This window comes from Lolium rigidum, chromosome 5 (genome assembly GCF_022539505.1).
Source record: "Lolium rigidum isolate FL_2022 chromosome 5, APGP_CSIRO_Lrig_0.1, whole genome shotgun sequence".
NCBI lineage: Eukaryota > Viridiplantae > Streptophyta > Magnoliopsida > Poales > Poaceae > Lolium > Lolium rigidum.
The window spans coordinates 247,664,390-247,680,075 of record NC_061512.1 but is presented as its reverse complement, the minus strand read 5'-3'; the positions used below and the strand labels follow the sequence as shown (position 1 = coordinate 247,680,075).

The 15,686-nt window shown below is 46.2% G+C and overlaps 1 protein-coding gene across 1 annotated transcript; it reads right to left on the bottom strand.

The window, feature by feature from the left end:
- Window positions 1-4,146: 4,146 nt before the first annotated feature.
- LOC124657424 (rhamnogalacturonate lyase B-like) lies at window positions 4,147-11,151 on the bottom strand. Its single transcript, XM_047195977.1, has 6 exons — window positions 10,999-11,151; window positions 10,586-10,710; window positions 6,624-6,683; window positions 5,935-6,051; window positions 5,420-5,855; window positions 4,147-5,328 (listed from the first exon to the last, which is right to left on the bottom strand). The coding sequence occupies exons 1-6, from the start codon at window positions 11,149-11,151 to the stop codon at window positions 4,147-4,149; spliced, it is 2,073 nt and encodes a 690-aa protein (XP_047051933.1).
- Window positions 11,152-15,686: the final 4,535 nt, after the last annotated feature.

Genomic DNA, 15,686 nt, shown 5'->3' with positions numbered 1-15,686 from the left:
AAAAGGAGGAGGAAGAGGCCGAGGAAAAGGAGGAGGACGACGAAGAGGCTGAGGACACTGACGAGGAGGAGGAGTCAACTTCCTCCGACGAGGAGGTGACGAGCCGGAAGCGTCGCCGCGACGACGATGAGGCGGGGCCTTCTAAGAAGAAGAAGTAGTTTAAGTTAGTTTTAAAGTTTTTATATGTAATTTTTATGTTTATTCGAATTATATTCGAAATATATATAATCTATCTATGTTGCACCACTTGAGACTTCAAATCTTTCGTTCGACGAGGGTATTGCCGTAGATCGGGAAGACGAGGGTTTTGCCGTACATCGGGAAGACGAGGGTTTTGCCGTAGATCGGAGGCCATTGTCGCCGACAAGTTGGGGCCACGCGCGCTTTCGTTTCGTCCGGAGTCCCTGAGTGCTCCCCGGGGGGCCGGGGATGGCGTGGGATCGCCGGATGAATTTAGGCCCAAATCCGGACGAAAACGAGAAACCGGGGGCGCGACTGGACCGAATTACGCCGTCCGGATGGAAAAAACGCTCGCCGGGGGCCTGTTCGGGGGACGAGTGGAGATGCTCTTAGCTGCTATTGTCGGAAGCATTTAGCATCTCCACGGGAAGCCTGGTGAAGAAAACAGGCCCAAACAATAATCTATAAGGATCATACAGTGGAGTGTAGAAATGTTTAGTCCCACCTTGCTAATCTAGGGAGGTTGAGACCAACATACAAGGGAGGCATTTGGTTGTGTTCTAGTCCCTTTGGTCTTTTTTAATTGATTTAAATTTAGTACAGAATTGTACAATGTCCGAGTCAACTAAAGAAGACCGGAGAGAGTAGATGCTAGTACTAGATGAAGGACACATCAATGGTGTGTGCACTCGCTGAATATTGCAGATGGCGTGGCTAGCTTAGCAAGTATATTCTTTTCTTTTTTACAATTGGTAAATTTTTATAATTGGCTGCAGACAGTCGGTGACCTATGGAACTGGAATTAATATGCAGGATCTACTAGGACTGACATCAGATATGTCTCCCTTAGAGCACATTACAATCAGACGCCGCTTTCCTGTGTTTTTCTGCGTGCTATTACCAATCCAGTATGTTGTTCCTTCCTCACCGAGTAGTTTGTAATACAAATTCTGAATTCTACGCCTCTTTAACATCATTTGATCAAATTTTCAAATTCCGAGGCTCAGTCCTCGATCTCCATCATCATGAACACCTTGATCAACATCACCACCATCACCTTTTTCTTCCTTGGCCCATCTCAGTGATATGTAGGCTCTCAGCCACCATTGTTTACCATGTTGTAATCCTTAACGTTGAGTTTGATTTATACTTGTATTCATTCGATCCTTCATTCGGCCCATATGTCTAAGGTTTGTTTAAATCTAGATGTATCTAGACATTATTAAATAGCATCTAAAAACATTCAGATTTAGACAAAAATATCAGAGGTGGTACTTTTTTTGTTTGTCTTTTTATTGGCATGTATATTGTTATTTAAGTTTCAAACTTTCGTAACACATAGCAGCATCGATTGCCTAGTGCAAATACTTTTTGCGGTATCTTTTTTAATTTTTTTTTTTTTTTTTTGCGATGAAAAGAAACTTATATTGATGCACCGTTCATTACAGAAAGATCCAGAGAAACAAAGAAATTACAAGGAGGTCCTTCTCTAGATCCCAGCTTCGCCGACGACCAGAGCGGCCCGGTGGCGCGCCACTGCACCTGCTCCACTCGACGCCATGGATGGGAGACAGCTCCTCTGCAGCTGGGAAGTCGCCGGACTACCGAAGAACGGACACCCTGAGCCGCCGACACCGCCGCGATGCACCAACCTGCAAGCTTCTTCTCTAAACTCGAGATCCACACTACTAGGAAAAGGGCAATCAGTGGCGCACCACTTTTACCCATCAGTGGCGCACTAGTGGTGCGCCACTGTTATCACGCCACTGCTAACTTTTAGTAGTGGCGCACTAGTGGTGCGCCATTGCTATTTGGCTTAGCAGTGGCGCACCGGGTAGTGCGCCACTACTAGCTTCATGGTGCGCCACTCCTAAACGTCCGAGGTGCGCCACTGGATAGAAAAAGGTGCGCCACTACTAAAATTTGAAATTTCTAGATCCGGATCGGGATCTGGATCTGGATCCGGATCCGGCACATTTCGTTTCGAATTTTTTTGGCTCGTTATTTTTCTCGTTCTTGTTACTAGAATTATTTTTGCAATGTTCATTCTCATTTTTCTTAGCCTAGCCGCCGGTGGTGATGGATGAGGGACGTAGGAGAGGTGAAGAGAGGTGAGGAGATGTAGGAGAGGATGAACAAGAGGACGAAGGATGGAAGTAATGGAGGCTAGAGGGTCGCCTGAGGGTCGTCGGAGAGTAAGGTCACCGGAGCTCGCCGGAAAGTAAGGTCACCGGAGCTCGACATAGTGGAGGAGGTCGCCGGAGTGAAGGAGGAGAGGAGAGGAGGAGGTCGCCGGAGTGAAGGAGGAGAGGAGAGGAGGAGGTCGCCGGAGTGAAGGAGGAGAGGAGAGGAGAGGAGGAGGTCGCCGGAGTGAAGGAGGAGAGGAGAGGAGGAGAGCAGAAGGAGGAGAGGAGAATGTGTGGAGGAGGAGGGAGGAGGGAGGAGGGAGGAGGGGGTTAAGTGGCCGGCTCCCCCCATTTTGAAATTCATGGGCGGGAAGCTTATCAGTGGCGCACCAAGGCATGGGTGCGCCACTGCTATTTTTTTCTATTTTTTGCCCAAAATCTAAAACCTGAAAAAAGTCCTGTTTCTGTTTTGAATTTGACGAATCCATTTTTTCTCCAAACGGCCGTAGGCCGTTGAATTCGAATAGGAAATTTCGCGTAGATCGATTTTGATATAAAAAAGTTTTTCATCGGAGGTCGTATGCAACCAGAAATCCCGTTTTACCGAAACATGACGCCATTTTGCATAATATATCAAAATTCATTTTTTTCAATTTTCACTAAACCTAGATGACATATTACATGGGCATTTCAAAGGATTTAATTTTTTGAATTTTCTATCTATTTCTTTTATTTTCTGCAAACTCCAAAAGGCGATCCACGGGGGGGGGGGGGGTGTGTGTGGAAATGTTTGGGCACCACTTAGCAGTGGCGCACCAAGCATGGTGCGCCACTACTAAGTGATGCCCAAACATTTCCATCCTCCCCTTTACATAGTAATGGCGCACCATGTAGAGGTGCGCCACTGCTACAAAAAATAGCTGTGGCGCACCATGTAGAGGTGCGCCATTGCTATGTATAAGGCTGGGTCAAACCCATGGTCAAACTTAGTGGTGGCGCACCGCAGGAGAGGTGCGCCACTACTACATTTTTAATAGTGGCCCACCACTTTCCGGTGCGCCACTGCTAAGTAGTAGTGGCGCACTGCCCTCTTGGTGCGCCACTAACACCCATCTTACGGCTAGGCTTTTTCCTAGTAGTGCCGGATCCGCCGCCACGCGAGATCCAGTGAGGAGACGCCGCGCCGGCGAGATCCAGGGACCTGCGGACGCGGAGATGGCGGACGCCTCGTCGCAACACCCCGAAGAGCACCACCACCAGAGGGGACAGGCTCCGCCGCAAAAGGCCACTCCGGCCGCGCCACCGCCTCCACGACGCCGCCGGCAGGCCGTCCTTCTAGCCCTACACTATATACACACCGAGAATCGGGGATTCCCCACCCCCCAGCCGCCGAAGCAGCAGACGGGGTGAGGGATCCACCGATCCCCCGGCGGCGAGGTGGGAAGAAGGAGGGTCGCACAAATCGCCTTGCTCTGCTGTAGCGGGAGAAAGGAAGACGTCCACGGCTCGTCTGTTGATCTTTTTTTAATTAATTCTAGATATGGAATTTCCGTGCACGGCACGAATAACGAATAGAATGAACCGATAGATCACAGTGCCGCTAGAAAAATCACTGTGGCTAAGATAGTCTTCTTTTGTCCACAGAAAATGGAGCAAATGAGACCATTTTTTGTGAAAAGCTTGTGGAAAATGGTATGACACTGTTGGTTGGTGCACTGGTAATCATAATCATAAATCAAAGTACAGTATATGGAAACTCAACTATACCTATGATCTACAATCAATCAGCAAACTTGTGACTAGGCGATCAAAATTACAATCTTGTGGTATGCATAATTGTTCATCCAAGTAGTGTGGTGGGCTCTCGCCAAGAACCGGGAGGCCCTTCCAGGCGGATATAATCATACATGACCCCGAAGAACTCGCTGAAGGCCTTGACCTGCGTGATGCTGATTGTGTTGTCCCCTTCCATGAGCAGGTACCCTTTGATGGGAAACTCGAAACTCCACCAGGTGCCGTGGTCGCCGTGCCGCGCGATGGCGTTGCCGTCGCCGAATTCGGGCGTGTTGAAGACTCCCTCGGACCCCTTCCTCGTCGCCTCGTTCACCTGCACCTGCAGCCTGGACATTTGCGCCGCCGCAAGGGCGACACGCAGCATGTAAGTGCCGTCGGCGACCACGCGGCCCAGGTTGAAACGAATCCGGCGGGTCGTCGGCGCGTAGAGCAGGCCGACACCGCCGCCCACCTTCCTCGTGACGTGCGCGAAGAACCAGTCATTGGAGTAGTTGCTCACGCCCACGGTGAAGACAGGGTCGGCTCTGGGGTACAGGTCGGCGTACCTATCCCACAGTCCATATTGGCGGTACTTGTTGTCTCTTGTGAGGAAGAGCTTGCTGAGATACTTGGGGTTGGGGTCCGGGATGAAGAACTCGGCGGTGCTCCGGTCAGGAACGCCCATCTCCCAAAGCGTCGGGCCCAATCGCGGCGGCTTAAACACGAGGTCGCCGAGGCTGACAGCGCCGCCAGCCGACACAGTCACCGAAGCGGCATACATATAGTCGCCGAGAATCCCGGGTACCCAGGCGTAGAGGTTGTACTCCCCCGCAAGGACATTGCTGATGGCGAAGCTGCCGCAGGTCGCGGAAGCCCTCGTCCAAAACTGGTAGCCTTTGCTCTCCGTCGCCCAGGAGCCGGGTGCCCCGGGCGCGGCGAGGCCGACGTAGGCAAGTCGGGCGGGCATGTCCACGCCGCTCACGTACTTGTCTCTGACCAGTAATCTGCCGGTGACGGAGCCTCTCTGGGCCGCCTTGTGGAAGTCGGGCGACTCCAGGAAGGTGTACGGCCACTTGCTCGCCTCGGTCTCCGCCTGCGCCTTGGCGTCCTCCCAAAGCGCCTGGAAGCTTCCCCTGCTCGGGTTGGAGTTGAGGTAGATGAACACCGGGCCCATGACCTTCTTCCAGTGCTCACCATCGTCGATCTTGGTCACGATATCCTTCCCGACGTAATGCGGTCCAAGAAATATCTGCCGAGGCGCAAGAATGTTCACTTAAAACACAATAATGCGCGCAGGAGTTTCAATCTTTGTATTTGCAGTTGCAGGATTGCATGCTCACCGTGAGGGAGGTTGGGCCGACGTGCGAGGTGAGCTCGCGCTTAAGCGGCCCGCCGCTCTTGAATTCGTTACTCGGGGTGATGACCCAAAACCCCACGGGGACGGGCCCGCCGCCGATCCAGCCATGAACCTTGTTATCCTTGTTGTCGAGCGAGTACTGGTACTTGTCGTCCACCTCCCCCCTGAACTGCGGTTCGAGGGGGTTGAGCAGCAGCACGGCCTCCTTGTACGCCAGCGGCTTGCCCCGGGGTGGGTCCCGATCCGCCGCCCTCGGCATGTACCTCTGGATCCCGTCCGACACGGCCATGTAGTTGAACCTCGCCGTGTTGAGCTTGAAGGCGAGCCGGGCAACCGTGATGTTCAGCGCCGGCCAGTTGTCAGCGTGCTCCATGATGGCGTAGCAGTAGAACCCTGAGCTGCCTCTCAGCATCACCAGCCTGCATCATGAGCATGATCAAGATGAGTTAATTGATCCCATGCAGGACTTAGTGAAGGAGTGATCAATCGGCGGCGTACCGCTTGTCGACGGTGAGCCGGACGCTGTTGAAGCTTGATGGGTCGTAGGTGCTCCTGAAGGAGAGCTCCACTTGCTCTTCGCTTGAAGAAACCACCCTGAACTCTGCACTGTCCAGCCTGCTCAATTTCAGATACGGTTAAATTTGCAACGGTTTGTTTTCTTATTCAGCCACACTCCATTCACATGTATGATTAAGACTCAATTCATCAAACTTATTCTTTGCCAACAGAACTGAAGAAATGATATTTGTTCGGAGATTATCAGAAATGATTATCAACAAAAAAAAACTTACAGTTCACATTCATGTTATTCTTAATTAGTAGAACTACGCATCCTTTCGGTGCATATCATCAAATTAATTAATGGTGGTTCCAGCTAATTAACTGACCACGCAAGCATGCAGGTACGGTCGATCAGGTGAAGAAATTTTTTAACATTGATATTGCACACTGTAACTGTACGTGCTCTGAAATCGGCCAGTTAAACTAAGAGTAACAGAAAGACTAAGTTAAATACAGCACCCTTTGCAACACGCAAAGATTGCCCAGGAGCCTAAACAGTGGGAGAGATTTACACCATGCCATGAAGAGAGGCGACATAATGTACTACTTCTAGCTAAGGTAAGTAAATTATATCACTAGTAGTAGTGACTAGTACTGACTAGCTAGTGTGAGACAGTATTACCTACATGTCGATTCTGGCTCTTGACTGACCGGACCCTGGAAAGTTCCAAAACACGTTCCAGTACCTGTAAATATGTAAGCACCCGTTCATACTTCATATATACACACAACTATTTAGGCAAGAAGATCAGATATGGCCATATCGAATGTAGTACAAGATCCACCTAGCCGCCACATATATGGCAGCAAGACTAAGGTATATATGTACGTAGAGTTAAATCCATCAGTGATCATGGAACTTGTTGAGCAAAATCAGTTTGGTCATTGTTACGGTCACCGAATACGCACCGGAGCTTCACACGCGGTCACCGCTCACAATGTAGGGTAGTATTTGCTGACATGGCGCTGAGTGCGGCCCACGGTCAGGTAACTTAGCAGGGAGATAAGAATACCCAGCTAGAGGGGGGCGTTTCTGCAAAACTATTCCTGACTCTCTCTAACAATTCCCTCTTGGGGATGCGCCTGAGCCGCTGACTGCTGCCGGTTGTCCCAGGCGTCGCCGCTCTCCGGCGAGGCTCCGCCTCAACCTAAACTGGAAGGCGAACTTGCCGGTGCTCTATGACCTCGGCATCTCCCACCCACTGGAGTGGCTCTCGGTCACCATCCAGTGGCTCCCCTTGGAGTCCCTGGCTGCCGCCCGCTCCCACGAGATCGTACTCGGTACCCACACCGACGACTCCCCCAACAACCTCATGCTCGTGGTAGTCGCCCTTCCGCTTCCGGTACTAGATGCGCAATGGGTGTTTGAGGTAATGTCGTGCCAGATGCTTCTGTGTTGTTTCTTATAACAACACTACAATTTAGTGGATTGGTCAAAGGGCAGTAAGAATACTTCTAATGTTTCAACACATAACAACTGATAATGATGGCAACACATAGCAAATCAGTTGTTTGCTTGCCTACTGCTACTGACAATATTTCCTGTTCATCTTGTGCATCCATTTCTACATCATGTTGCTTATCCATTTCTGCATCATATAGATTTGCAAACATTTTGGATCCACAGACCTCCATTACATATGGATTTGCCAAATTGATGACATGATTAATTGTAGCAACTCCGCTAATGCCCCTAGACAATCAGCTATTGACATCTCTGACATTCTAAGAGGCTATATTAACCACTTAACCATCTGCTATTTTCTACAGATGAATTAGCGGTCTTTATCTAAAAAAAATTACTCTGATAATATATAACTATGTAGTTAGACGATTTATTGTATTCTGATGATGTCATCTTGTAATATTTTTTCTTGAAACCATGGAGATTACACTTTTCTAATTTAGCTCAGTAGCTTCCTAATTAGGCTTGTTCTTGAAACCATGGAGATTACTCGTTAATTGGTACCAAGAATTCTTACTCGTGCTTGTTCATGTTATTTTAGCTTGGTTCTAATTCAAGAAGCTGAGGGTGATTTGCTTGGTTTGATCTTATACCGCAGTAGAAGTTAGAACAGATGCTATTGGATTTGTGATTATAACTGAGATGTTGTTATTAGTACTCCCTCCGATTCATATTACTTGATGCTAAAGTGGATATATCTACAACTAAAATGTGTCTAGATACATCTATATTAGCATCAAGTAATACGAATCGGAGGGAGTACTATTATTTGAAGTACCTCACAGTTTTGGCTCAATTCCAATGACCTAGTATCTCAGAATAGTATCATCTTTTTGTGGTTTAGTATTATATCTTCTAGTATCCAGCAGCGTTTTGCGGCGTATTGTTTGAGATCATTATATAAGCCATTTTGTATCTTCATAGTACAAATACTTCTTATTCATAGTATCTTCTGCATTTCCTTATTCACACATTATTATGTAAATTTTTTAGTTATTTCAAAACTATCTTTTTCCCTTTTCAGATATGAAACCATCAAGAAAATCTCAACAATGCTCCAGATTGAATTGCAGATGCAATACACATCTTTTAACTGTTTACATAGTGACATGAAGTTTCAGCAGAGCATGTAATTACTAATTAGTGAGATCATCTCACTGTACTGAACATTTCAGATCCACCTGCAGAAGCTGAAGCTTCAAACTGTTTAAATGAGCTTAAGACCTTTTAAAAGAGATGAAACATCTGTCATTTGGTAACCTGCTTGCTTTATGTGTATGCTGAAACAAGAACTGAATCATGCGTGATGTTTATAACCTGATGCCGACTGGTAGTCTTGCGTATCATGTTGAACCAGTCAGGGCTAGGGTTAGTCGTGGGGGCTCAAGCAGGTGCAGCGCAGCGTCGAGAAGGAGTGGAATCGGAGGAGGAGGTTGAGACGGAGCATCACCGGAGAGCGGCGGTGCCGAGGACAGCCGGCTTCGGCCGGGGCGGCAGCAATCGGTGGCCCGGGGGCATCGTGAAGAGGGAATCGCTAGAGAGAGCCAGGGAGATGATAGTTTTGCAAAAACACCCTCCTCTAGCAAGGTATTCTTATCTCTCTGTTAAGTTACCTTTTTTCGATAAAGGGAATAAATTAATATCAAACGATATCAATTACACCCAGCCTCTGCAACAACGCACCACCCTAATGGCACTACGGATGCACACATCTAAAAAAAAGAAAACTAAGAAACAAAAGTCTCTCTACAGTATCTCGGGCCTAACAACAGCAATACATCCACCACCAAGACAACACCTAAAATACAGACTCTCCAAAAACGACGCCTTCAAGAAGGGAACAATGCTCTAACACCATCGTCGACCGATCAAAGATCTTAGGTTTTCACCCTGAAGATAATCCCCGCTCTTAAAATAATGCCTCCAACAAGGTCATTGCCAGACACAACCAGTTAAGGCCAGACCTTAGGTTTTCACCCTGAAAGGTGGGACTCCGAACTTCCCTTGTGTTGTCGGCCCCCACTTTCATACCGCTGTTGTGAAGCCCAAAACACCAAGCAAGTCCCTCAACAGCACGGAGACTTGAACCTCCCTTAGCTAGTCCTCCCATCCGGCCTTCATGAAATTCTCTTCTTCCGACTTTCATCATGGATCCATAGTCACTTGATGTCAACACAGAAAAAGAGCTTCGCGTCGCTCCCTCCAGAACCAAACAGTCGGAATAAAAGCATGGGTGCGCGCGACCGAATACCACCCGATCCAGCAAACTACAGCAAAAGATGCGCTGATGCATTCGCCGGCGGAGCCTTCCGGAACTCAACACTCCGGCTAGATGAAAAGGATCAGCATCCGGTAGGTCTTCATCTTCGCAGAAGAAAAACCCTAGGACCACCACCTTCAAACCCGAAGCAGATGAACAGGCCCCCACGCCGTCATCCGCTGACCAACGATGACGAAGGAGAATTCGGTGGACGGCGGAAGCCGCAACCACACCATCCTCGCCCCGCACATTGCCGCCCCCTTCCTCGCGCCGCCAGCAGAAGCCGATGATGGATCTCGGCGGGCACAAGATCCAACAGCCGCCGCCATCACCATCCATCGCCGGAGGCCGTGGTGGAGGAGTCGCCGCTGCACATCCAGGGACGCCGCCCTAGACGTGGAGCACGCCGAAGCCGGAGGTCGCCGCCCCAGCCGCCATCGCCGATCGCCGCCTCCAACAACCCCCAGGGCACTTTGGCGCCAGGGCCCGCCGCCACTGTGGCCAGCGCCAACGGCAGCGGCGGAGGGAGAGAAACGGAGGGAGGGGGCGGCGGAAGGAGGGAGATCGGCCCCCCAGCGGCGCCCTGGGGAGCGCCACACGGGAGGGGTTTTCACGGAACGGTCCTGGATGCGGGGGAGCCAAGCAAGCTTTGGGATGCAGGCCTTCCTCTGTTAAGTTACCTGGTAGTACGTAGGATCCACTTAGCGCCACTTCAGCAAATACGCTGCTATGCCGCGAGCGCTGCCCGCGTGTGAATCTCTAACGTAAATTCGTTCTGGTTACCAAATTGATTTTGCGCGACTAGTTCCATGACTACTGATGAATTTAACTCTATATATGTATGTAGTATATAAATGTTTTACCCGCCGGAGTTTTCTTCGCCCTCGCTGTACTGGAGGAGGTTGGGCTCGCCGGCGTAGCGGACGCCGGTGATCTGTCCCTGCGGCTTCGACACCGAAACCTGCACGACGCCGTTGTCGACCAGCACCTGCGCCGCGCCGTGCATGCACGCGTACATTTCAAACATGCATCAGAAAGGAAGTATACTATTTCGGAGAAAAAAACGTACGGTGACCAAGATACGGCGACAAACTGATGTCTAACGAAAAAGGTAACATCGAGATCGACGCGATTATGTATGCATGGAGGAGGAGGAGGAAGAAGAAGAAGAAGAAGAAGAAGAAGAAGAAGAAGAAGAAGAAGAAGAAGAAGAAGAAGAAGAAGAAGAAGAAGAAGAAGAAGAAGCGACAGAGAAGCATCGAAGGACCAAACTCACCTGGTGTGGCTGTACGTGCAGCGTAACGCCGGCGCTGCCGCGTGCCCTCGGCGCCGGTGCCGGCGGCACCATTGTTGCCGCCACCGGTTGCAGCAGAAGCAGCACCAGCGACGACGTCACGGCGGCGAGCTGGACTATCTGAACCGCGGCCATCGTCATCGAGATCGAGCACGACGCCGGTACGGTGGATTCAACCAGTTTCCTAACAGCTGCATGGCTTCTATAGACGTGAGGTAACTTCCGCCATGCTGCCATTGCTAGCTGTTGGTTACGGAAACGATTGAAGGGAAGCAGGTACATATAATTGGCCGGGTTCGTTGCGCGCGGCGATGGACTTTCTACTTGGTTTTATAAAGGCGCCGCCCCGGGGCTGACGCCGGTGTACGTATCGAGTTCGTTGCGCCGGCGGCCACGCAAAGAAGCTCTCACCCAAATGGAAACAAACACCGACTATCTACTAGACTATGTGCTGTGATTTAACCGATACCGAATATATATGTTAATGAAACAAACACGCCAAGACCGCTCCAGACTGGGAAATCTTTTCGTGTAATTAACCTCCAAAAATGGATGAATGCGATATATTCCTCTGAATCGAGTGCCAGATCTCGCAATTAATATATATATATATATATATCCTGACTGTGTGTATATATCAACTTACCTATATCATTGCTTGAAGATGAGACGAATAATTCATCGCTTCCATCGATTGATTATAGCAAGTATTGATATTACTGTATTTTAAATAGGAGGTTTTTAATTAATTCGATTTGGTTAACTCTTTCCAATATCTCAAACCCCTTCTCATTTACATATAGCACACAACAAGAGTACAAGACAATATTTTTGGTGGATTGTTTCATTAACTAGCAAGGTGGCCCTCGCAAATGCGAGGATACCATCTTTAATGTGTTAGAAAGTATTAGACAATAAGTTATTTAAGGCATTCAAATGGTTTTGATTGACATGTGTATTTTGTGATTGGAAACAATACAATATTTTCATGTTTTCACCGGAAATTTATGATAATGAAATATAGAATGCATAGAGAACTTAGCTAATTTATGTACTATTGTTGGTCTTTTTTATTTGCAACAACACGATAGTAATGCATTTATGATTTATTTTGTATCTGACATTTAATAGTCCATTATAAAAAAAGTGGTATGTAGCAACATGAAGGATGTAAGCCATATTTCATGAGTATCCAAATTTAAAGTGCATGCATGATTTAAGTCGCTGATATTATATATATATTAACAACCATAGTATCGCTGCATACATAATCATGGGATCCGTTGGTGATGTCCATTATAAGGGCTCATCAAATCAATATGATATACTCATTCTAAGACAGGTTTCATGGGAAGGAGGGAGTATATGGTTATTGTAATGGCACTATTGTTAGACTATGTACTAACTAAATGTCTGTTTTCACGGAACAATAAAAAGATGTACACATTGATGACAAATCATCAACTTAGAAATAATCTCCTTTCGATTACCACATAGAACTACTGAAGTAATTTCGTAATTCGACTTCTAACTTCTTAGCATTTCTACTAGTTACATTTCTTCTTCACACGGGAATAAAACACTATAACCATAATTAGTAAGTATTGTACTCAAATAATTTGTAGGCTAATCAGAGACTGACTTAAAATTTTTCTAGAAGTAACTCCTTATGTATATGTGGACGATGCCGAGAGGGTGACAATGGGCTTCTAGAGCACACATTGTTGGCTTCTCGGCGGACCGACAGATAAGCGTGAGGCCAGCGGCGCACCGGATGGTCACCGCCGATGGTATACATGGATAGATCATTTTGAGAGAATTTTTTTTTCTTCCTTTAGGAGTAGCCATGTAGACGTATGTATACACGCATGCATTTTGTACCGGTGTGTAACATTCCAGGATTTCAGACGTTTGCGGGGTAGAATTAGAAAAGGGATGTGCATTGCATCGCAAAACTTGGGAAAATTTCACGCTTAATTGTATAAAAACTTAAGATGGAACAAGTTTCTCTCTCAACAACATCTAGGGTTAGGGTTTCGAGAGTGCGATAAACTTGGACATGATCTCTTTTGAATTAGGGTTTCAAAAGAGGGGAACCATTTGAATTCAACACATACAATTGAGTATTAGCATTTGAAATAAGTTTGAATTGAGTTTCAAACTTAAACATTAGTTGATATAAAATACCATGTATAATTCAAACAAATAATATTATATACAAATAATTCAAACAATATAAGAAAAGATAAAAGTTACAATTAGCTCAATAGAGAAACTTTGAGCTTTATTAATAATCACACAAGATACATTGTCAATTACAATATTCAAACATATATTAAATAAACATTTCAGAAATAAACAAAGAAAAAGAAAAGGGAAAATTACAAGTAAATCAAGTGACATATTCTAAAACCTAGCTACTGATTTTGATCTTCTTGATCATCCAGTGGACTTTGTTCATCTTAAATTCCTACAAAAGATGATACAAGTACAAACAGAATTGCCAATTGGTAAAGCCACTTGGAGATCAAAAAGAATTACACAGGGAGGATAAGCTCCAAACCAGCCGAGCTGATCCATCCAGAGAACAAGTTACAACATGGAACACCCACACAAACCTCGGGGCTAGTCAGCAACACCATAGCACACTGATGTCGAGCAGAGAAGACCTGGAGGGACAGTATAAAACCTTTTCAGCAGCCAACTCCAGTAATTCATCGACATAAACCAGCAAGAACAACTAGAACATCAAGAACAGCTAGTCCAGTACTCATTCCACCAAGAATAAGTTAATGTTGAATCAAGCCATGATGGAGTAGCACCATCACAAGCCAGCAAGGAGGAGCGGGGCAAGCATCAGCCAACCACACTGAAGCTAACCACTACATCAGCACAAATCTAGGAGCTGAAGTGAGGTATACCATTAAACATGAACAAACCAGATGGTTTTGTTCACCATTTGCACAGACATGCTACACACCAGCACACAAAGGGTGGAATTACCCTGTTTTGATCATCATTTGGTCAAGAGACCAAGTGAAGCCTGGTAGAAATGGCAAGGACCAGAGATGAATCAAAGCTAAGACCATGGTTATGCCAACCAGACTGTAGCATCTTCCAAATGAAAATAGAAGGAAAACTATCCCAAATACTTACCAAAATACCTAGACTACACTAGCCCTTTTAAAAACCATCAGATATACAAAATATATATGTATCTGCAAATAATTTTCAACATCAAAAAGACTGCTGGCAATCAAATATGATCACCCAGCAAGCTATAACAGATTTCCCAACAAGCCAACAAAAGGGAGAGCCACCTAGGCTAGCAGTTCATTACTGCAAAAGGCTAACTCAATCCCCAAACCTTCCAAACCATCAAGCTTATTCAAACATCATCACCCAACAGGGTTCAGTTTGCAGCCAGGGTCCCCAACAATAGTTGGCATCCATCTAGCTGTAATAATACAAGTAAAAGAACCATCACTGCTAAACAGTTCATCTCATTTATCCACTACAACAAGATACACTGCACAGATAAATGAATTAGTTAACTAACAAGTAACAACGACACTTGCTAAACATCAAATGGAGCAAGCATACACATGCTTTTCCAATTTGAAAGAAAAAACAATTATGTCTATACCAGAACCATCCTTGGGTGGTTTATATGATAAATCATGTTCTGCAGTACTGTTTTCAGCTTTTGCCTTGTCATCAACATCCAAACTAGTATTCATCTTGTGATCGACTAGATCATCAGTTTTCCAAGAGGGAGATGCATGATCCCTAAAAAAGTCAAGATTCAAAGTGCCCGTTTCTTGTTGACTAGATCATCAGTTTTCCTTGAATTTTATTCAATTTTTTTAACATTTTAAAATAAATTTAAATTTTATTTTTCCTAATAGGTGTATCTACACCATGAGCCAAAACTCCTTGTCCCTTCTTTCACTACTAAGATCTTTTAGCTTTTTCACACAATTTGTATCTACTTATTTCGGTCCATATCTAATCAATTCTGAAATATGTGAGAGGTTTACATTAGTGAAAATACACACAAAAATATGTCTAGATATATCTATTTTTAAATACTAATTATTTTGAAGCAGATGGAGAATTTTTTTAGGGGAGGGGGAGGAAATAAATACAAGGGACCCAACTACCCAATCCTATTGGACCGGTCAACCCTTCTCAATCAGTTTTTATTAGAAATATGAAAATGGTTTTAAGCTATGGGGCTATTGAGCCTCTCGAACAAACTACACTTACATCCGGGCCTAGCTCGAGAGGGCACCTTCTCTTCTTGAATTTTTGTTCTTGAAAAAATAGGGAAATAAGATTTCACCCTGGTACGACAAATTAGGGTGCCTTCTCCTCTTTTATCCTTCTCCCCTATATGAAGCGGTGGTAAAAGAAGAGGCACTGCTTGGTCAACGACAAGGGATTGGCTCCATCAGCTTGATCCGCAAGCTGTGGTAGGAGTTTAACATACAAGTCCCGTTGGATGTCGATGTTTTATTCCGTGTCGCCATCAGCTCGGTTGTTGGTGATAAAGAGGACATTCTATTCTTGGAGGAGGTTTGATTTACAGCACTCGACATTGCGATCATGTTCGAAAGATTTGGGTTTTATGGTCCGCTTATTACAGAAGGTCTCTTGATAGGTGATGT